The following is a 24,537-nucleotide window of genomic DNA, read 5'->3' on the forward strand; positions in this document are numbered from 1 at the left end:
ATGCGGTGTAAATTGTGACTGAGAATTTATGTGTGGACGTTTTGCCAAGATGATAATTGAAGGTGATTGTTTATTAAATAAATTAAATGACGCCATATGGAAATGGAGAAATGGAGACTGAGAAGACAAGTCGGTGAAAGCGATGTTTATTTTAGTTAGGCATTGTATGCATTCAAAAGTAATAAGTGAGTATTACACTAACCCTAGTGGTGCAATTCATACTTGAATTATACAGTACACAGAACAGAGACCCTATGGTTTAACTGTTTATCGAACATAATTTTAGTGCTGAGGTTTTTCTTTGCAAGTAACGCCTTAGTTACTACAGCTTCAAGACAACAAGTGTTGGATAAAGAGGGAGAAAGAAAGAAAACGGGTCTCCTGGAGAACACAGATAGGTGTGGATGATCAAACGGCCAGCACATGTCAAAAATGATAATACAGAGCCAAATACATGTTTGAAGTAGAATTCCTGCATTCAATACTGAGTAAAGAGCAATAGAGAGAGAGAGAGAGTATTTGATGAGGGAAGACGGGTGAGTTTACTACCAAAGACAAGCAACGGGCAAAGTTCACCAGCCACAATATGTCTGATGAAAACATTTCAACGTAAACTAAATGACAAGCGGTTACAAATAATCCTAAATCCTCATCGCCGTCACATCCTGCTCATCATCGCGCCCCAACTTCGGTCAGATTTAACTTTGATTTTTAGAACTTTGAAGTCTGTGACTGCAACATGTTTATCATGTCACCACCGATCAACAGAGATTAAACAGTGCTGTCAAACTGCTGGTGTTGTTTCGTCCTAGCAACCTCAGTTGCTCACATGTAGATAAACAGTCACTCTTGCTTTGATCTATGTCTGTTTCATGATCCTTTATTCGGGTGTAATTTGGAGCACAAGGGGTAAATAACCACATGGCTATACCTGATTAGGACCTTCAGGATTTGGCAAATGGATGAATATATAACGTATGTAGGATTGTCTTATTCCTCTGATATTTTGTATAGACTGTGTTTCAAAAAAAACCGCTGACTTCAAATGTCATATTGTACATTTTACGGTGGTAGTAGCTTGTGGTTGTTCTATGCCATAAGTGATAAAAGTTTCCATTCATCCATTCTCTTTTGCTTATGCCATGTTGGGCTGTAGTGGCAGCAGTCAGCGCCCAGAGGAGCTCCAAACAACCACACTCAGAAAGCAGCTTGTTCATCCAGACGCTCTATCCACTTCAACTCCTGGCTCCTCTCTGCACAGAAGACCAGCAGCTAGTCTGAAGCTCCCTCTGGGTATCCAACCTCTGAAACTTAGCCTAACCACTTTATGGAGACTTGTGTTCATGCTCACAACTCGCAAACCAGCCAGGCTGAGTGTATTTGAGACTTATGATTTAACTGGATCCATGTGAGCTGTAGCTGCAGCCACAGAGACCACAGTTGTCCAATTTAATGTTTTTTGTTTTTGTTTTTGTTTTTAAATAATGAATCACTGGCTGTTACTATGACATGCAGATAGGCCATGATGTTGTTGACAGGACCCTCAGGAGTCTCATTATGTGTATTGTTATTATACAGATTACAATAACTCACAACATGTGGTAGTGACGGACAAGACATTTTTTAAGTGATTGCTGACCAATAAGTAGATTTGAGAACTACTCTCCACCAGAAACTTCTGTAAAGTGTATCCAGTACATGTAATAACTTATATAATCAAGCTTAAGTTTAAGCTACAAGTTGAGCTGTAATTAACCAGTTTCATTGATGATGGACAGTAGATAAAACCATCATGATACAGCTTCACATCAGCATTTGACACTGACAGACAACAAATGCCCCAGTCATGCAGGGATCAAAATCTACTTTTTAAACGGTTGTGTTGTTGGCCATAATTTAATATTGCAAATATGGATTTCTGCACTTTGTGATGTTCAAATGAAAGCATATTGATTGTTGCTTCCTTCCTTCAAAATATTTCCTTACCTTCTTTAAATCATGTGTCTGATCCGTAACCAGAGCCCGTGCGGGAATCCCATTCCCAGAGGCACTATAAAAGGTTTCTTAACCAAATAAGTCACACATATATGTTTATAAATTAGTGTGTGAGCGAGACAAAGACGGAGAGCGAGAGAGAGCGAGAGAGAGCGAGGGCGAGGGCGTGCATGTAAGCATGAGAAAATTAATCTATATCCACTGTGTACTGCAAGGAGTAAAGGTTGTGGAATGATATAGGCACAGCAGTTTTTCCACCAAGGAACGGGTCCGCTTTATCTGCTACATACAATAATCCCTTATGGCATTTTACGCTTTCAATTCCCATTCTCAAACTACACAAGACAGCTTTATACAACTCTGCTCCTCTGCATTTGACCTCCTTTTTACAATGTGCCCTCTGTCAAGACAGTAGAAGGATTTTCACAAAGCAGGCCAATGGCAGTGGTTGTGCTGAAGACCACCACTCTTTGATTAGTGTTTCCCGTAGACCATTAAATATTTTCACCCAATTTCTTCCCCTCTCTCTCGTCCTTTATTTGCTTCAACAGCGATGGTGATGCTTGCACCACATATCCGACTGTATCAAATGCAAACTCCACTTTTTAGTAAATGACAAAACCACAATTTCATTTACAGTCTTTTACTTTAACTTTACCGCAAAAGTTGTTTCTTTTGCTTACGTCGCCATAAAGTAGAGGATGTATATTCACAAAATATTGTATTTTTTGGTGAAAATATAGTATTCACTATATATTCTTGTGCGTCCTGCACATAGGCATTGGTATCGGTCCCATACTGGTCAAAATCACTGGACCGGATATCGGTCGGTGATACAATGCAAAAATCCTACATATTACATACTTCACTATGCACAGACTGTAGAAATGTAAATGAAAATCAGCAAAAGCATTTTAGCCGAGTCATGTTTGGGCAGTTTATGTCTTCTTTTTTGGGAGAACAATATCTGTTACACAGTTGGAGAATTATGTCTTTGAAATGACTCAGCACAACAGCTTCATAGTTCATAAATGATCTAAAATGATTGTATGGGAATAATATCTAATAATAGATATGTATCATCCCGTCCCTAACCATGTGTTACAAAACTAAGGCAACATCCAGGACAATAATAATAATAGCACCTTTACATATTTACAAATGTATTTTAAAATAGATCCAACTTTTTGGAGAAACAGGGTGTGATATCATTTGTGGCCACTATGTCAGTTGTGAAGCAACAATTACAGCTTCACGAAATCAGAGGCAATGAAAAGGAACTGTGTAACTGCTGGTATGACGCAAGTATAGCTGCTTACACCGCTTACATCGCTGATGTGTGTCTACAAGATGCGTTGTAGAAATGAGTGCACATCATTCTGTAATAAGCACATCTAAAAGAAAGAGACTTAACTCTATCATCCTCACGCATAAGAAACCCCAAACATTTTGACTCTTTCTTGGACTATTCAGAGAGTAGTACAGTTCAGTTTTAGTTTGAATCTCTATTAAAGGCTAGTGATGTAAAGTTGTCTTTATTGAGACCGATGCCAACATTGATTTAAACAAATTTGCTGTGTTGATTTGTAATGAGTAGAATAAGCACACAGTAAAGTGGGTTTACTATTATATACAAAATAAATGTCTCAGTGTCTTTATAATATGTGTTATAAATTTTTGTTTTGTTTTGTTTTGTTTTGTTTTCATGCGTACGCCATTAAACAGCCCTCTGCCACTGGCTGTCTATTTCAGTGCAATTAGTTCAGGTATGCAGTGAGTGATTATGTGAACTCTAAAGAGTGTAATTAACCTTTTATTTTTTTTTCTTTCTATTTCCCTCAACTGTGTGCCTCTGGGCCTCTGCTGCCAGTTGCCGTTGACTTTGAACCTTTCTTATTCTGGAATTTGAACCTTGCCACAAAGCCAGAAAATGTAGGAGTATAAAACGCTGTGCACGATTTGAGGCTTAAAGTGCTTTAAGAAACCCCCGCGATGAGTGATGATATGATCGCACCGTATTATCAACAGGTAAGCTCACTCTACACTGAAATGGCTACGTTTGTACATCTCCAACACAAGAACAGCCCCTTCGCTCCCTCAACACAGCATTATGTGATGAAACAAAACAAAAGGTTTCTGTCATAGAACAATATTGAACTTGGAGGTCATATGTAGAGGGCACCAGCTTTGATATGAAGGAGGCAGCGGCCTATTTAGCCCACTGTTGTTGTTGTTAGTCACATCAGCAGATCTTGCTGTGTTTGCCGATATTCCATTTTAAAGCCAATATCGTGCCGATTATATTGTGCATCTCTATGGAATAGCATGATTAATATTCAGTGAAACAAGCACCGTAAGCGGTTTTCAGACATGGACTTAAGTCTTGATGTTTTCTGGAGATTGATTTAAGGGCATGCACTGTACGTGAGAACACAAATGTTAAATTAAGTCACTCCAGACATTCCCAGAAGCTTCTCCCGCTGACAGTGAGCCCATGTGAGTACTCAGCAGGAGAAGCTCTGGGCGTGTGTGTGTGTGTAGAACAGAATATTGTGGTTTGGTTCCCACAAATACCACATTTTCTAGAAATGTATACACTTTTTTTTCCCCTTTAAAGGTACGGTGGGCTACCTTACGCGAACCTCTCTAAACACTCAGCAGAGGTGACACTGGAAGGACATTGCACCCGCAGTGGCCATTTGTCCCCATTGCCCAAGTCTCTCTGTATTCCCAAAGCTTCCTTCAGACAGACGGAGGTATAGTGCTACCCAGATAAGCAACACCAGACCAGTCTTTATCTGCCTGGCACAAGGACATGGTCTGAGCCATAGGGGCCCAACTATCTGCACAATCTTCGTAATCTTCACTATCTTAAACACGACCGGCTAGCATAAGATAAAAAGAGGAAGAAGAAGAAGAAGAAGAAGAAGAAGAAAGGGATAAACGCACTGTGCATACAGTCATTTGCCATCTGCTACTGGCCACTGCTGGACCTGATAACACACACACACACGTATATATCTATATATACCAACGCTGTGATTATAAAGTGTTGGAGAGTGGGAGGTGGGTATGTGAATATGAGACTGCTCCATTTACAGTACTTTACTGTTGCTGTTTGGTAGAGGGACTGTTAGTGGGGAAAAGGAGTGGCTCCATGGCTAATACAGTAATTGATGGAGAAAAGCTTCTCCAGTCATAAATAGGATCCATTATCCAGTGAGTTAGCAAAGTGGGGGGACAGAATGACACACAACCATTTAGTGATTTACAGTGAATGCAGCAAAAGGGCACTTGTTATCCATCTTGGTACAAACAGGTATCTTTCACGGTCCAGAGAAATTCTCTTTCCCCACCAACGTTTCAAAAGAACGGTTCTTAGTATTTTTTAGAGGGAACACAATACACTCTCTCTTTCCCACCTCTTCTTTGACACTGTGTGAAGTGAGTGGCATCAAAACAATAATGCAAATGAGGGTAACACTATTTTGTTTGACTCTTCTTGTTGTAACAGAATTAAAAGTACATATTATTCTGTTATTAATTTCTTAAACTTAAATACAGAGATGTTGTGAATTGGGCTTATTCAGGAGTAAACAATGTTTTTGATCTTTGGATTATGACTTCATAATCTTAGATAATATGATTTATGTATATGTACATATATATATATATATATATATATAAACACGGGGGGTTTTCTTGGTCATAGATCTACCACTTTAATCTCATAGTACACCTAACCCCCGACGGCTCAGTGAAAAATATGATATTTGTCGATGTGTGTACAACGTGGAGGGAACCAATATGCAACACTGTGCCTCTAATTTGACCAACTGGATTTAGTAAAGCTAATATACTGACTGAGATTAAACTTAATTTTCACATTAGCAGACACATGACGCACACAAGACTGACTTTTAGAAAGAAAACAACTTAGACTGGAGCAAGCTGGCGTCTTAAGTCTCCACCATTTAATTCACTATGGATTTACTTTCAAACATTTCTGAACTTGTGTTGGGTTATGAGACAAGTAGAGTCACGTCAAGTAGAATACAGTAGCAGTGCAGATCCACGTTGCCGACATTGAACTCCAGCCATGAAGACTTCTGGAGTGTGGAGATTTACTAGTTTGTAGTATCCGTCTAACAGCTATCCATACGACTCAGCAGGCTGTCAAGCTGCTAGAGCTGGCCGTCCATCAGTCCTGGACCAGACTTAAAACCCACCAGTGTGTATCAGCACATTGGCACTGACCAGAGGGATACAGACACTAACAGACAACGGGACAGGTAAATACAGGTAGACTCCTTTCTCTGTAACGCACACACACACACAGAAAACAAACATACAAAGTACTCCTCACTCACACACACACACACAGCATACACCTTCCCCTCCCCTCTCCTCCACAACTTAACCAAGTCCCATCAATCAGGACCAATTCTCGCAGGCTGCTTGAGCAAGTGCCATCGCTATGGAAACCAAGCTTTTACTTTGAACCTGTCTTGCTTTGTCTTGTCTGGAGTTTTTGACACATAATCACTGACAACAAAGACTGGCAGACTGCTGGAAGAAAACATCAACCTATCCAGAAATGAAGGAAAAGAAAACACATATATACATATACAGTGTATACATATATACATATATATATACACACATATATGTATGTATATGTATATATGTATATTATATATATATATATATATATATACATATATAGTATCAAAAAAAGACTTGTATATGTATATATATATATATAGTATCAAAAAGACTTGTATATGTATATGTATATGTATATGTATATATATATATATATATATATAGTATCAAAAAAAGACTTGAATTGGAATTTTAATGCAAAGAAAAATAACATTTCTGATCGATGATTTGGTGGAATCGGCACATGTCAACTTGGAAGAGGTGAGGATTTTGATATTTATAACAGGACTGACATTTTCTCAGACACTGAGTGAGCCTGTGTCCTACAGAAAAAAAATGGAATGGAGTGCACTACATCCTGTTGACTGTTCTCAGGTAAATCTATTGGCACCTTTTGGTTATCGTCTACAAGCATATATCAAAGAAGGAATACAGGGAGACTCATTTCTCTTTCCCTTGCTTTCCAATGTCCTCTTGAGCAGTGGACTTAACTTAAAATAGAGATAGAGAAAGAGAAAATCATGTAATGCTGTGATTGTGTTGCTGGGGTGTAATCTTCTGCAGTTATGGAAGTGTGTGCTTAAAATGAACACGCAGGCTCAGCTGCAGCCATTTCGGGGCGAGGTTGCAGGCCCTATGTCACTTTGGCTCTGTAAGTTTAAGGGTTAATGAAAGAGTTGCTTTTCCAATTAAAATATGAGGAAGAAAGGCTAATAGGATTCACACTTGGGGCAGCTAGCGTGTCTGGCAATTGTGGATGTAATGATTCACAAAGAGACTCAGTGCTGCCTGGATTCTACAGCCACTTCCCACAGTGGAAGATTGTCCCTTTTGTATCCTCAAATTTAATCCTTAAAACCGTGTTCTCCTTTAAACATTTTTTTTAAAAAAAGAAAGAAAAGAAAAGGTTATTATAGGAAGTCAATGCAATCGAACTTTTACAAAGACCCTTGAATGCAACAGATCGTTCTACCTCTAAGATTACGACAACACAAATGTACGTTGTTGTGCAAAGCCTTCCCTGTTGCATCGTGCGGTGTGGCATCTATGTAGACTGACCCTCAAAACAGCCTTGTAAGGCCCAGCATTTGCAGTCCATTAGGGACTTGTGGCAGGATGTGGGGACTCCAGTATAAAATCAGTTCTGGAGTGCGAGTACACGGAGGTGAAAAACTACGCCTGTCCACAGAGCTCTAAGAGGGAAGCTGTATTTCTAAATGTGTGGCACACTTGTAACGTGGCCAAATTGGTCCCAATGAAACCATTGTTGAAAGCTAAAGACAAAAAAATAATTGATTTTAAGTATTTTTCAGCCCACTGGAAACAAACAGACTTGATTGCTCAGAGAGAAAGGGGACATTAAGCATGTGATTTTATAATTGGCACAATTATGTGGCATTTAGTGACTCACTTGAGGCACCTGACACTTCAATGAAGAGGACATTTCCGATTGCTAAAGGTGTGTTAGGTCTGATCAAAACACACACACACACAGTTTTTCATTGTCGGAGGCAAAACCAAAACCTCTTCCTTTCAAAGCATTGCTGCATTTATAACTTATAGAGCTTCTGCTGGTGTGGGGGAAAAAAAGCACATTAGAAGAAAATCAACTTTCATGCTCCTCAATTATTTGTATTAATCCACGTTTATAATTGCGCGAGACGCCGCAGCGCTAATCTCTGCAGACGCCGCATGCAGGAGGAGCAGCCCGAGAGGCGTTTATGGTCGACGTGTGACGCGTGAATATGCTCCAAACCGCATGTAATAAAGTGGTCTGGATAAACAGGAAGTGGGGTCTGCCGATTGCTGCTGATGTACAGTGTCGGAGAGTGAAACACCTTTTTAAAAACACCGTAACTGTGTCACCTGATCAAAACATTCAAAAAGACCCTTTTAACCACTTAATGACTTCAACACAGTTCAAAGTGAACTTGTTTTCTTCTCATTGGAGAAATTGGAGCAGGTTGTGCATTAAATTAAATTTGACAGAACTAACTCGACGGTGTTGGCTTGAACATAATTTGAACAGATGAGGAACCAGTGAGGGTGAATGACAGACAGGGAGAAATTGAGAGAAGAGGAGGAGGAAGAGGAGGATGAGAGAAGGGGGAGTTGTAGTGAAAAAAAACAAAAAAAAAATAATAGCTCAACCAAGAAGCTTGTTTTTCCAACTGGCAGCTTCAAAATAATCTAAATAATTGAACACTCTGTCCCCAACACTGTGAGTCCTGACCAATTGCTATAAGGAGAGCTTTGCCAAGAACGCTTCTCTTGAGAAAGAAAGTGGAAGAAAAAGAGGTGAAAGGTCAGGAAAAAAAACAAACAACTCAAATGCATATTTTTAGCTTAAAATAGGAAAATAATAAAACATATCAAAAGAAGAGGCAGGAAAGATGAATTATTTCATAGAACTAGGACAGTGATTGTTTTCAACATGTGAGAAATTCTTCTTGTTACACTTCTGTCAACTCCCAAAGGTCAACAACAGAACAAGACTTGTTAATGGTGCCAGATCTGGCCCACGCAGGGTCTCCGTATCTGATGCTGTGTGGTCACCATGGCAACTCTTTCATTCCACAGCTCGGAAATAATACAAAATAATAATAATTATAAATAGGGTCCTCTTTACTTTATGTGCTTGGACCCTAGTATGAAAGAAGAGGAAGAATAAATTAAAGTGTAACTAAACCCCGTTGTCTGCAGCTAACTATACCACTATATACTGGTTTTCACCTGAAAAGGGTGGTTTAGAGGAATTTCTTTTTAATTGTTATTAATATTTAACTAACAATGTCAGATACACAATTGTTGATGGTTTCAGTACAGTATTAAGCACACCTGTATATAACTGTTTAGATTACACTAAGACTGTCGGTTTGATGCATCTTTCTACTGTAAATTGAGATAAAAGCCATCTTAGTTTCAAATTTGCAGAAATTCTAATACGTTTTGACTTGATTTCCTATTTAAAACTATAGCAATCCTGTCATATAACATTTAATGACATACATTTACCCAAGGATATGTGCCTGATAACATTACAGTGGAAAACCGAAATGAAAGCACAACAGCAGCATCCGTGTTTTTTTTTTCTATTGTAGATTCAAATCTTGCTCAATATGCGAAAAGCCACCTATGACAGAGCGCAGGTGAAACACCGTACTCAACAATTCAACCTCTGCAAGCACACGCGCGCACGCACACACACACACACACACACACACATTGTATACAAACATGCAAACACCTGTGCAGAACACAAACGGGGAGCGCCAAGCATGCTGAGGTGGCGCAATTTATTGAGCCATCTTTCTTTCTCTTTTGATTAAAACTGTCTCCTTCTCACAGTGATTTATGAGTGCAAATGGAAAGGGATGAAGGGCAGTGAGAGTGAGAGAGAGAGAGAGAGACAGCGGGAGGGAGGGATGTGATAGGAAAGGATGACATCATGCTTTCAGCAAAGCATTTCTGCAAAAAAAAAAAAAAAACTTCTCTGTGGGTGAGAGAGAAAGTGTTGATACAAGGTGGGGGTTTGTCTCTTTGCCCACCACACACAAACACACAGGCGCACACACAAACCCTTCCTATCCCCTCAGTCTACTAGGTGAGAGTGAATTTAATTGGACAAAGGCACAACCAGGCTGTGTGTGTAGATTTGCAAGCATGTGTGTGCACACTTGGCGTATAAAAATATGTGCACATTATTTGCAGTATTTGTACATCGTGCAAGAGAGTTTGTCTGCAAATGTGCACACAAAAAAAATATATAATGATAATAATAATAATAATATAATTGAGAAGAATGAGTGGATAGAAAACAGCATTTGTACGCACAGGCGGAGCGGACAAAGGCAGTTTGGTAAATACTGTACGTTTAACCCAGCTGATAAGTGAAGTAAAGCTGAGAACATGCAAGTGACGCTGGCCCCTTTGCTTTACTTCCTCTCTATAAATGAGTGCGTGAAACCAAAAGGGAGCAAATGTATTCTGTATGAAATGTCTGACTACAATTTCTCCCATTTTCAGCCAGTTGAGCTGAAAGACACTCAAATCGTGCCGCACACTCAAACCAAACAGCTTTGTGGCAACATAAGAAAAAATCAAGTCCTCTCCATGTTATCACGAACCGTTGAGGGCACATTCACAGAATGTCACAGTGTGAGAGGAAGGAAACAACACGATTGGCGATCAAAGTGAAAATTATTATCTCACAAATTAGGTGAGACAGACAGAAAGTGATGCACGAATCAACTCCTATTAAAATCTATTTATCTTGTGGCTCAAAGACGGGGGAACCGTATGGACTAAACATCACATCGGTTGTGTTTACGACATATTTCTGTGTCGATTCTCCCTTCTTCAATCTGCAACACACTCTTCCGTGCATTGTGGAGTAGCAAAGACCTTTTGAACTAAAACAATTTATTTTGTTCCGTCAGATTATTTTTTCTCATAGTGAGACGGGAGACAGAGCAGAGCAAAGAAGATATGATTGGATCCAATCAGAATGAGACGACATTGCAGCCCATTAACAAGGAGCGTATATGTGAGTGTTTATATGATCAGAGAATAGACATGCACACATACAGTACAAGCATGGACTTGACACTGACACACACATGTCCACAATACTTTGTAGACGTATATACATTCACCACTTGTACATACAACACACACACACACGAGATTCACAAACAATGAAACCCATGAGGGAGCATCCCCACCATGCAGTTTCTCTGCAGAGTCTCCTCATTGTTTTGTCTCCCTAATGCTGCTCTAAGCCCATCTTAACGGGGAAATGGTGCAGAACAAATCCTAAACAGGAGTCGACAGGGTGGGATAAGAGACTACCCAACGTTCCTCTGATGCTAACTTGGGAACTTTATGGAGAACAATTTGTGGAGATAAAGACTGGAAATGAATGGTTATTATTTTAAGAGAACAATAATTCTCTATGAGTCTCCCTAAACAGTATTAGTCAGTATGTTTCCATGCACAGTTACTAATAGTCGTATCGGTGTACAAGCACACTAGAGGGGAATCTGAACGAAGTGCCTCTGCCGTCACAAGGCTATGTGGCGATATGCACCCTTTCAGCTTCTTAATATTCAGCTGCCAGGTAGTTGTTACCAAGTCTTCATATCATTCCACTTTGAAAAACTCAATTCTTTGAGGTGACAGAGTATGAGTTTGGTCACCTGGATTTGTTGTGGACCAAAAGACGGGAGTGGCAACTATGGAGCATGTGCAGAGCATTAAGGCCAGATCGAGTCCCACATGTGGCCCGCCACTTAATATCAAGTTATGACTTATTTCTGTATGTTTTTTTTTTTTATTACTGGATTCATTTTGCATCATAAATACATTTATATTGTCAACTATTTATCGTCCCATATCAAAACAAGCGCTTTTATTTTGAAATTATGTGAAATATGGACTTTTTTTCCACATGACCGGACCCCTACTGACCAAACTAGACATTCAGAGGCCCCCAGGTCATTTGAGTTTGAGACCCCTGCTATACATGCAGTAGTGATTTCTAGAGATGTTCCGATACCATTTTTTCCCTCCCGATACCGATTCCGATACTTGTGCTGTGGGTATCGGCCGATACAGAGTACCGATACTGATACCAGTGTGTTCTAAAAAAAAAAAAATATCATACTACGCCTGCATGACTGTGATATGATTATCATTGGTGGTAAGGTTTGGCTCAGGTTAAACCCTCTGAGCCAAACCTTACCACCAAGGTGAGCCAAAACCTTGGAGGCATTTCCAATACTGGTATCGGAATCGGAACAACTCTAGTGATTTCACTCCCATTCACATTTTCTGGGTGTGTTAGTCCGACTGAGAAATTGGACTCAGTATAAGTTCAGACTGACTTTTAAAAGTCCAATTTTATTTGGATAAACTATCATGTAGATGTTCTGTGTAAGGGCCTATAAACATAAAAACTACCACTCAAAATTGTGGTGCCACTCTTACTTCTATACATCTATAAACTTTGATCCTCCACATAATCTGCAATACGATATGAATGAGGACACTTAAGAGGGAATGGCACAAGAAAGCAGAGAACTACTTACATAAGGCGTGTGCACTGGTGAGCAGCAGTGATAGCAGCAGAGTGGCGACAGGCAGCAGGAGTGGCAAGGAGAGGCGAAGGGCACCGTTGGTGGCCATCTTGGCTCCGGTAGGGGGGAAGGGGGGTGGGGGGGGGGTCAGGGACGGTCGAAGCGGGACTGATCCTTGACCTGGCTGGAGAGCCGGGGCCCCAGCTGCACAGGGGAGGTTGTGGTCTTCACACAGAATGGCTTGGGCACTCTGGAAAAAGACACAATGAAAGAAGCTCAGTATGACATTAAATACTTTAAATATACCATTTACAATCAGAAGCAGTAATGCTTTAGTTTGATTGCTTCAACAAGGGAGAGGAAAAGAAAATGGTGCCACAATATAGAAACGACTTCTCATCTGACAGGGTAGAGCCACTTGAAGTGAAACGGTAGTAGTTCTGCCTTTTGATAAACACAGACTAGGCCACTGAGCTTTTCACAACCCCTCATTGCTGCTGACACATAAATGGATGCAAGGTAATAGGGTGTCAGTGACACTACTATGAGCAAGTTTCACATTCACAAGCCCTGTAACCTCTCCGTCTCCCAAACTGCTGCTTCTCACGTTCCCTAATTAGCAGGGGAGTCACTGTTTTCTTTCCCTCTTTTTTTATTTTGATTTATTTTTTAAATAATCATCTGATCTTGTCATTATTTGTTCAACTCATTGCCTTGTAATTACACTCAATGATTCCCTGGGCCTTCTCTTTGTTTTACTCAAATTGCCATTAATCACACACAAACACACACACACACACACACACACACACACACACACACACACTCGTATGTGCGTGCAACAGAGTTACCAATATGTACAGCATCTATAAGCGACGATGTGTTTTAGATGAGCTTTGAAAGCTGCACTTTAAAAGAAAGCAAGATAAAAATTCAACTCCCACGATCCACATTACAACACAATGGTTCAAACCCCTGCATCAGCCCTGATTTAGTGTCCTCGAGCAAAGACACTAAACGCCTCTTTTCAGCAGAAGCCTACATGAGGGGTGAGGGTGACTCTCAAGAAGTGAGACTAATTACCTGCACATTGGGTGGTTAACAGGGCACAGTAGTGCAGACTTATTGTGGATGCCCTAAAGCAACCCTTTTTATTTTTTTCACAGGTAACCAAAGGTGAAAGATTATATTCTGTCAGCACAAGTATAAGGTTTAAGGTTTAATCCATGAAACAGCCAGTCAACAGTCACAGAGAGCATCATAAAAGCAGGATCTGCTGACTCATGGCAAGTTGCTTTTGACAAGACTGTTAGTTGGATACATTGTCAACATCACTGACAGGAAGTTGAAACCACTATCCCTGAGATGCAATCAGGATCAGAAGCATGAACAAACACGACATACAATTCACCATTTCCGAGGATACCAGTGGTATATAAGATATCACATCGCTAACACATGCAACTACCAACATTATGTAATTACTTCGATTTTTTTTAATGTATCATGTTCTCAGTAATCTTATTATATAACAGCTGTATTAGCAATGGAGATGTGGTAACACTGACTATCTCAGTAATTTGATCAGCAGCAGCTTACATCACCATCATTTAATGAAATAATGTAAAATCTGCTCTAACTAAAAAAAAAATAAAAAATAAAAAAAGGTGATTACGCAGGCTATGTCAAGCGGGCTGCTAAATTGACAGGAGAGTTCAAAGGTTAATATACGCCGCGGTTATAAAGGGTACGTTTGTGACTGCGGCCTTGTGAGAGGCAGAGAACCACAGCTAATTGCAGTGTAACCGAGCACCTCAGACAGCAGGCATATTCAAGTGCCCCACCCTCCACAGCCACATCACTCTTCAAACTGGCTGAATGTGAAAGACAGACACGTACAGCGGCAGGAACACTTACAGTGAAACCACAAAACCATACAGGGAAAGTCATATGTGACACAAACACACACATAACTGCATGACGGTACTGGCCTTTAAATACAGTTATTCTTGGGTTAGGTAGTTCCAAAAAAAAAAAGGAAGCGTGGCACATGACACGTTGACACGTGCACTTGCAAGAACACAAAGGAGGGGGGGGGGGGGTGTCAACAGTGGGTCTTTTGTGGTGACGCCCGGTCCGAAAAGAGTCGGTGTCTTTCAACACAATACTATATGCACATGACCAGTAATTGTCCTTGAGTGTTTTTTTTTTTTCTCCTTTCTTTTTCTTGGCCTGCGTGGAAGGTGATATCATTGGTGAAAAGTGAGAAACAGGATTAGACTGAATAGGGCGCTATCAAATTGTCTTGGGGACTTATGAATGACAGCCCTATTGTTCTGACTGTAAACATTGTTGTAGGTAGAGGGAATCTCGCCATGCCTGTGGGGAAAGTCTCCTTCAGTGTTCACAAGACGTCCCAGTTTTGATTTATGGCCCTCCCCTTAGGCCATGGCATTCTATCTCCACTTCTAGTTACTATACAAACTTCACAACACAATTACAACAGCTATTGTTGTCGAATGACTTTGCCAAAACATAACCTACGGCCATGTGTGGACTCCGGTTTATTCAAAGACACTGTCGAAAGAGTAAAATGCTGCATTATTTCTAACCTGAGTGTTACTGTTATAACATTCAATGCACCGACACTGATCACTGATGAAAAATCTAAAGAAATCTAGAAATATTTTAACCTCAACAGAAAATGCAGCTCAAAAAAGACATGCCATTGTGTTGCTCAAATTCAAGATGTGACATGTGAGGCACAGCATGTTTCTCCTGCTGTTAGCACCTCGATGGAAAACCTGCCAATGCTTGCAAAAAAGCATTAATCACGTTCCATCTAGAAATGGGCAGCAGAAGGGGCCTCCTTTGGTATTCTGGCTATGCTCGCAGAAAGGCCAATTGATTGATGAAAAGCACATCATTACTTCAGCTGCTTCCATATTATACACAGAAACTGGGAGGAATCTGCTAATGGTCATGTTTTGCTGCACTAAATTGTACCACGTACAATACCAAGGATTCTAATGAACAATCAGCTGCATGACACAGCATTTGAGAGAGAGCCTCCGTAACCCAATTATACTGCAAGGTGTGTTTCGGTTTCAGTCTGATTAAGTCTTTACAGTGGTATGGTGCTTTTCCGCTATACAGCTCGAGGCACGTCGTTTTCCTTTACTATAGCACCTCCTCAACGTGGGCGGGGTCGTCATAACGTGGCTGCACGAAACGGTTGTGATGTCATTTCATACACACACAAAAAATAATGACGAGCAAAGCATTTTTTTTGTAGGTGTACTGAATTATTAGAAAAAATATTACATTACTGGAAGCTCAACTCGCTTGGAACCTCGCCAGAGCAGATACTAAAAAAGTACCAGGTACTATCAGTAATGGAAAAGCAAAATAAACCAAGTAGAGCCGTGCCAAGTCATGCTGGAACTGTATAGTGGAAAAGTGCCATTAGTTCATTTGTGAAAGTCTTACTTATTTCCACTGATGGTGAATGGCTACATTTTGAAGCTACTGTGAAAACAGTGCATCTGTCCAGATGTTAACCAGTCGTCACTCTTCAGTTCTTACAGCCACTGAGTGGTGGCAGCCACAGGCTATCAGGGACTCAGACTCAGACATGGTCAGGCTTGAAATGCAACTCATTTCCCCCATGCAATATTGATACTAATGCACTAGATTACAGCGAGAGAGAGGGAGAGAGAGCAGCAAAGCGAAGGGAGATGGGAATTTCCGTCATAAGCATAAAATGAGAACAAGACCAGTAGATTACAAACTGTGTGCAGATGCACACCTTTACAAATGCCAGAGTGGGCAAAGACAAGTGCAGCCTGCACAGATTTGATTGAAGTTAAAGATCCGTGGACTTTACAAAACCAAACTAATTCCACCGTCTCATACACACTGTCGTATGAGACACACACACATACAAACACACAGTAAATATCTGAAGTTGTATAATAATAAACAATAATAATAATAAAAAAAACAACTTACTACCTAAGGGACCACATTAATAATCCATTTCCTGTTTTCCGACGTGAACAGCGAAGCTCGCTTCTTCCAGCACTTCTACTGTAGATGGGAGACCGTGGTGATCAAAAATGATTGACTGAACTGTTTACAAGTTCAAAAAGAATATTCTCTCTGTTTGTGCAGACTAAAAAAAAAGTTTGGACTTTCCGCGGAAGTATGTTTTTCGCTCATTCTTTGATTTCTTCCTCTGGTTAGAGTAGGCGTCTTACCAACATCGGATTTTTGGCTCTAGGATTATGACGAACCTTGTCCACAGGAAAGTTGTTGATTGTCCAGGGATGAGTAATAGCCTCTTTATAAGTTTGATGGAATTTGTTTGTACTGACGTGAGTTTATGAGCAGTGGAAAACTACAAACATTGATAATAAAATGATTAGGACAAGTTACACAGTAAAATGTTAGCAGGGAGCCTTAAAACCTTAGAATATACTGCAGATGCTCAGTGATCTGACTGACCTTTATCTGCTGCCACTGTGTTGCAGTTTTCTGTGTAAATGTTTCAGGGAAGCGTGACGTGTTCTCAGTTTTTACAACAGAAACACATGAAACATTATGCAGAGCCGAGGTGGCTCTGATAAATGGACAGAATCTCACAAAACAGCATTCCCCAGGGAAAGGGTATATGTGGTTAAATAACTGTGAACTTCACTTGATGAGACACATTTCAATTTCCAAAGCAATATTTGTGAACATCTCGGCAAACATAAAGTCTGGCATTAAATCACACCTCCATAGATTTTTGATTTAGACGAAAACAGCCTTTTCCAATTGTTTTCTGTTGTGCAATAATGGAAAATGTGTAATTTTCCAGAGAATACTACCTTCCGCACGGCCCTCTCAAAACTGTTCTATCTACTGGCGGCTGATCATGTTCAGCCTTCAGCTGCTGTCTCTCCCTCTGCAGTGCCTCATCTTAAATGAAGTTTTTATGTGTCAGCCCCGAGTTACAGGCTTTTACCTCAATCAGTTTACAGCCTTTCACTGATTCATACCCAACAGAAGACCAACAACGCAAAGATAAAGGATCCAGGTCCAGCCATAGTATTAGTGGTGTGTGTTTGTGCACACATACACACATTTTCTTATGTTTTATATATATATATATATATATATATATATATATATATATATATATATATATATATATATATATATATATATATATATATATATATATAAAAATATGTACACATTTACACACAGTATATGCATGAGGCATGTATTTGCATTTGTACTATTTTGTACTATTTCCCTTTGCTGTTTCACCCTTGCATTTTCTATATAACTGCATAAGAATGGATTAAATTGAGTCTAAAGGCTGCTTGTGTCTCAGAGTAGTAGAAGTACCCAGACTCACATGCGAACCTTAGCTATGAAATCAGTCTATGGCAACCATCTGTTTTTCGCCAAGCCAAAAATCCTAACAGTATTGATTCCATGTGTCACTGTTAAGGTTTCCCGCCACCCTCTCTTCTCTTCACCCCCCCCCCCCCTCTTTTTCCTTCCTCACCCTCATTGCACTTTAATTTTATCAGAAAATGTGCTAAAATAAAAAAGAAAGAAAAACCCAGGGTGCCCTGTCCTCTAGAAGCTAAAAGCTACATCAATTATTACACATAGAAAGACAGAGACCCACACACCGACAGTGTATGTGTGTGTGTGTGTGTGTGTGTGTGTGTGTGTTGTAGAGCGAAGGAAGGTGTGTTTAGCTTTTAAATATATCCACCTGATCAGAGTCGTCGTCCTTCAAATCTCCCATCTCAGTTTCCCTCCATCTATCCTCCTCGTCTGCTCTCCCTCATTTCTTCTCCTCCTCCTGCTGCTCCCTCCCCCTTCAACTCATGCATACTAAACTATGCTTGCATTGCAGATGTTTGGTAGGGAATCACATTAATTTGCATGGAACTGCAGGACGATTATGTAAATGTCCCAGTGTGTATCTACCTCCCTGTTTCCTTCGCACGCTGCGATCCGCTGCAACCGGGGAGATTGCCCGTCAAAGGAATTTGAAAAAAGGAGTGCATCTGTCATTAATAACCATGTGTGGAGAAACATCAGTGGAGGCAGAAAGGTTCAAGCAAGCTAAATGTGCTCAGGAAAACATTGGAAGTGACATTAATATTTTTGTATAAGATGTTTATTTGACTTACATTAAATGTAACAGTGGAATTAAATCAGTGTTACCGTGCAACAGATGGTGCGCGGAGACCTGACAGCAAATTATTCCAATGCATTTGGTAGAGTAGTGGGTAGAAGTATTTATATACTGTATTTAACTATGGAATCACCTTTTTTTAAACAGTGGGAGGCACACTGTAGAACTGACATTGTTCTGAGGTGAAACCCTGAGGTGACTGTTTTTTACCGACAGATAAAACCACATGTTTCCTCATGTAAATGCAAAGCTACAGTATATTCTACCTTGGCAAAACACACAAGAAAAAGGTAGAGAGAACACCACTGTCATGACATCATTACAAGACTGCAGCACACCCTGCCTTAACAACCTCTCCTTGGAGTAGGTTTCCCTTGAGTCTTTGTTCCCAACCTATAGAACTGGTGCTCGACACCTCAGAGACACCTTGTGTCAGCCATCTGCCATCACCCGGGGAGCACCAAAATATCTCATTGGAATCTTATGAGCATTTTGAGCTTTAAAAGGCAGATTTTGTTTCTCCAAAGCCCTGCTGAATATCATAGTTTCAAAGTTGCTAACATTTCTTGTGAAATGAATGTTGCCTTCAAAAGGGCAACAGTTTAGGGGTCACATTTGAACTTGTGAATGAGCTAGAGGGTTTACTTTCTATGTTGTTAAAGCTGAAAATTAACCGCGTTTGATCTGTGTCGAGGCAGCCTGAGCGGCTTCAGAGTTTTCAGAGCCTGTTGTGTCTGACCAATTCCGAAAGGAACGGGATGTTTACAAAAGATTGGAGAACAAATTACCCGGAGCCGACTGAATCTTCTGAAGCTTTTGTTTTCGTCCAGGTGTTGCCCTGAGTTTGGTCGGTGGGAAATGGGTTTACTCTGAACATTATGAGTCTGCACTGTCCGTCCAATAAAGCTCTCAGGGCTGTGAGGCTTTTAGGTGAAATCCACCTCCGTCGAGGTTGAGTGCACAGCGGTAAGCGTCAGGGTCGTGCAGCGGGGGCGAACTGATTGGCAGCTGGGAGGCTCGGGCGGCAAGCTGACCTCCTGAATACAGACTTTATTGCTCAGCCATTTTGTTTACCAGTAAGGGTTGATGCACTATCTGTCTGCAGCGTAACCTCGCCATACTGTGATGCCACAAGGTGTCAGATGAAATACAAACACACACACACGCACACGAGCGCGCGCACACACAAGAGGGAACATTGGTTTTTATTTTCTGTCTCTCCTGGTCTGTCATATGGACTGCCGAAAATCACACAGGCCAAAGGTTACAGGCGGCACCGTCTGTGATGGCCATCACCTTGGTGAGGAGGAGTCTGGTAAGGGAGGGTGCTGTATATGGCGGAGGCATTTAATTATAGGACTCAGTACAGGTCACAGTTAAGCCAAAGAGTGGGAAAGGGAGACAGTTTTTTACTGTTAGAGAGCCAGTGTGTGTGTATGTGGGTGTAATAGAGAGAGAGAGACAGACTGCTGTGTAGTACTGAAGAAAGGGGGGGTTGGTTGTTGGGTGACGTCAGATTGTTTGGCGCTCTTCCAATAGACTCAGACAAGTATCACACCGCCTGGCCAGAAGCTTCAACGCCCTTTAAAAATTGCCGGGGGGGGGGGGGGGGGGGGGGGTGTTTGAAGGGCGGCTGGGACAGCTGGGGAATCATGCTTCGGATTCATTTTGGAAATGGGATGCGGATGGTGGGGAATGAGATTATTCTAAGTGATCGAAGAGGAGGCGGAGGACGGAGAGACTGGCAGGCCAGAGTGCTTAGAAAACATCTCCAAAACTCCTCTGTGTAATTGGCAGCGCGCACCGTGCAACATTTGCTGTGTGGTTTTCGAGAAGTTCCATTTCCAAAATGGAATACATACCATGTGACAATCTGTGATACCTACACAACAAAATTACTGCTTGCTGGCATGTCATCCACGTCCACAGCTGAGTGGGGCCATTCCTAAAAAGTTAAAAAATTTAAATGATACAATCATTTAGAGAGACAATAGGGCGATACAGGGCCTGGGCCTGGTCAAGGGTCAAATCTAAGGCGTCTTTTGTCCCGACAGCAGGGCATTTATTCAAACACACACGGCAAACTTAGTTGGCTCTGCTTATATGACACTTTGACCAAAGGTGGTCATGTTTTTATGGAATTAATTAAAAACACAGTTAATCCTGGCGCTTCTGAAACTGGGCCAAAGCCCATTAGCAGACTAAAGCCATGTTTCCACTAAGTGGAAAAGTTCAGTACGGTACGCACGCACTGTTCCATTCTTTGGCACCCTTACCTTGGGGTACCAGAGTAAAACGGTGCAGTACGACAGAAAAAGCGAACTCCCTTGCAAAAATATCCCTTGGAAGTCGAGGCAAACACCCACAGTCTATCATCGTACAAGGTTTGATGTCTTGCCACAAACAGCCACAGACTCCTGGATGTCCTGTTGTTGTATGTTGTGTCATGTTCAATGTTGTTGTTCATTGTCATGGCACTGGTATGATATATCCCGCTATACGACCATCGGGCACAGCTCACAATGTGCCTACCAAGAAAAGGTACTGTTCTTGTCAGTCTAAACGCAAGCCTAACCAATTCCAAACCGAACCGTGCCACGATGGAAACACAGCACAAGTGGTATTTGGGAACCTCACTTCAGTAGCCAGTTTCAAAAACTTTACTTTTTACATGAGCAGTTTGGGAAGGTGCACTAAAAGTTTTAAGACTTCTTTGTTGTCGTCCAATTTTTGAGAGAAATAGGCCTCCACCAGAATTCCTGCCATCACCAAGACAGCAATAACTGAAGCAGACACCAGACTGGACATTACTCAATGCAAAAGAAGTGCTTCCACTGCTGCCACTTAGGAATACATGACTGAAATATAATATGTTATTCAGTCTCTGTACAAATGTTTATTTTTTAATTCACTGAAGTGATGATACAGAAAAAAAGATTATATGGTCCACTGTACAAGAAAGTCGACAAACATACTTCAATAGCAATTAGTGTTGTGCAACTCCACAGGCAGCAGGCTATGGTTATAACCTGCATGGGCTGGGGGTTAGGGGAGTGTCTGAACCCCCGTCAATCACAGGCCATTGTAAAGAGCAAAGACAGATGGCATGGTTGACCCACACTCAGTCTTTCTGCCTGTCAGTCCACCCATCACAGCCCTACCGCCAGCACTACCACTAACCCTGAAAGCCTGGGAAAGACAACTGTTTTTTACAGCCATGTTTAAAAAAAGGCACAAAGAACAGACAGCAGCAAGTGTTGACACACTGTCTCGGGACTTTCAAACCAAGAACCCAAACCCTGCTACCCAGCGTGGCTTGGAACGAGGACAAAACAAAACAATAAAAATAGAAGAAGAAACCAGAAAAACACTGACTTTACATAAAAGTACCAGTCGACATAGGAGTCAAAACATCCAAAACACACAACTCAAAAAATAAGATTTATATAGTTCAGGGGGAAACCTGCCTTCTATTTCTGTGACAACAGTGCCATCACACAAGCGATCTTGATGTCAAACTTATTTTGAACTTATATGAAACAATTAGTCAAATTCAAACGTGTTGTGGTTTTGGAAACTCAGGAGAGAAGAATTCCCCATGAAAATCCCCATGACTCGTTTTTAGATAGCCATCAGACAAACTTCAAATGTCCAGTGTCCACTAGTTCAAAATTCAAGCCAACTCGTGAGCATTTAGCCAGTGGTTAGGGAGCTGTGTGTGTGTGTGTGTGTGTGTGTGCGTGAGGGGGGTGTTCAGTAGGAGGTAATCACATGGCATGATCCATATTAATGTATTCCCCCACAATAAATGATTGAAACACTGGGCCACTGTTAATCATTTGCCTTACTTTCCTCCCACCCACTGGCATAAAGGGTTTGTTTGTGTGGAAGACAGAAGGTTATTGTCGACATCAGGCGCGCACATGGGTAAAAGCCAGGAGGAAGGCGGCGACTATGACACAGTCGAGAAACCCACACTCCCATGAGAAGGTGGCGCATACAGCGGCCACACATACAAGTGGCTTCATGCGTGTACGTGTATGTTTAAAGCCTCGATCCATCAAACTCACTTCAGTGCATGTACAAACTCTCCCCCACCACCACCACCACCACCACCCTTTCACTTCAGCCCCCACTGCGCCGCATCACTTTGTGTGTTGTCGACTTGAGAATGAATTTCAGGAGAGCAGCGGAGAGAGATGGGTGTAAACGAGGGAGGTGAAGTGGTGTGCTAAGTTTAAAGGTGGGAGGTCAGACAGCTGGTAGACCTCTTTAAAATGGCTTTTTTTCTTTTTTACACCATGCATTCCTTCACAGCGGGGCACCGTCAGCTACTGTGTCTGACTCACACGGAAGGTATACATACATATGTTAAATCCGACATGCATGTAAAATGCCATGTCCGTAAAGAGCATTTAAAACTAATTTATTATGAGTTACAGCAGCACACCAGTAACAATGGGGTGGGTGTTATTGGGATTGTTTGTTTTTCTGCCTGCAAAACCCACGCTGATTTTAAATGGTAGGACAGTGGGTGAGGGAGCTTTTAAGTCCTGCGACAACACACGAGTCCTTCCCTTTCACTCTATTTTTCCCTTCTTTTCTCTCCCTCTTTGTCATTTTCCTGCATCATACATGCATGCTGTGTACTGCTGTGCTGTGCGCCACACTGCACGGAGAGAAGGGCACGGAGTGGAAAATAAGAAATCATATAATAATAATAACAGAATAGCGCACACATGGTAAAAGAGCCCCCCCCCGTTCCTTTTTACGCTGAATTGCACACACACACTTACACACACACCACGTGAAACCACGTCCACGGCAGATGAGTCTGATCGAGGGATAAGTCTGACAGGCATAGATTTAATGGAGACAGATGAATGTATCATATTGGCTGTGGAGCCAGTGTCAGTCCCAGTGACCCGGGGAACAACTTACACTCAGGGGGGGAGACAGAGAGAGAGAGAGAGAGAGAGAGAGAGAGAGAGAGAGGGGGAGAGGCCATGAGAAAGGGGAGTCTACCAAGTGCTAGTCAGTGCTTCATGCAGCAGTACGGACATCAAGCACTTAGCTCAAGAGCACTTTGGCAGCAAGCTCAATTCCTGCTGCCCTTCACTGGGAGGTTCACTGTTCAAACAGACCGCCCGTCTCAGATTAAACTGAAACACATGTCTGTTTCGATGATTTACTTTGTACCAGCCGGAAAAAAAAACTGGCACAATCTGGACCAGTAACTTTGAATTTGGAGGTAAAAGTTCCTCCAACACACTTGAAAATGCATTTTATAAAACTACAATTTTGCTATTAGGATTTAGTCGTGGATTAAGAACTTTAGTTTTGTTTTGCAGCGTAATCCATTTCCATATGTTCCCTCTGTCAAGTCAAGCGGTGGACGTAGATTTTGTGTTTTGGACATTTTCCCATGTTGCTTGGTCACTGGCATCACCCATTATGTTCTATAGTATAGTATAGCAAGATAAGCTTTAGCAGGTTCCCAGTTGTAGCCTTTTTTTTTTTTTTTTTTTAATGGTGTGTCTTTGCTAAGAAAAGACCATCACTGGCCAAGTATCCTCTGCTTGACCATGTTCAAGC

At 41.3% G+C, this 24,537-nt stretch overlaps 1 protein-coding gene across 12 annotated transcripts in view; it reads right to left on the bottom strand.

Moving 5' to 3' along the window:
• Window positions 1-24,537, bottom strand: part of ptprsa (protein tyrosine phosphatase receptor type Sa) — a 202,433-nt gene that overhangs the window by 102,250 nt on the left and 75,646 nt on the right. For all 12 annotated transcript variants that reach the window (XM_058638234.1, XM_058638235.1, XM_058638238.1 and 9 more), the window contains one exon: window positions 12,750-12,987. In XM_058638234.1, coding sequence (XP_058494217.1) covers window positions 12,750-12,846 — 97 coding nt within the window. In that variant the 5' untranslated portion in view covers window positions 12,847-12,987. The remainder of the gene's footprint in view (window positions 1-12,749; window positions 12,988-24,537) is intronic.

Source organism: Solea solea, chromosome 9 (genome assembly GCF_958295425.1).
Source record: "Solea solea chromosome 9, fSolSol10.1, whole genome shotgun sequence".
Taxonomy (NCBI): Eukaryota; Metazoa; Chordata; class Actinopteri; order Pleuronectiformes; family Soleidae; genus Solea; species Solea solea.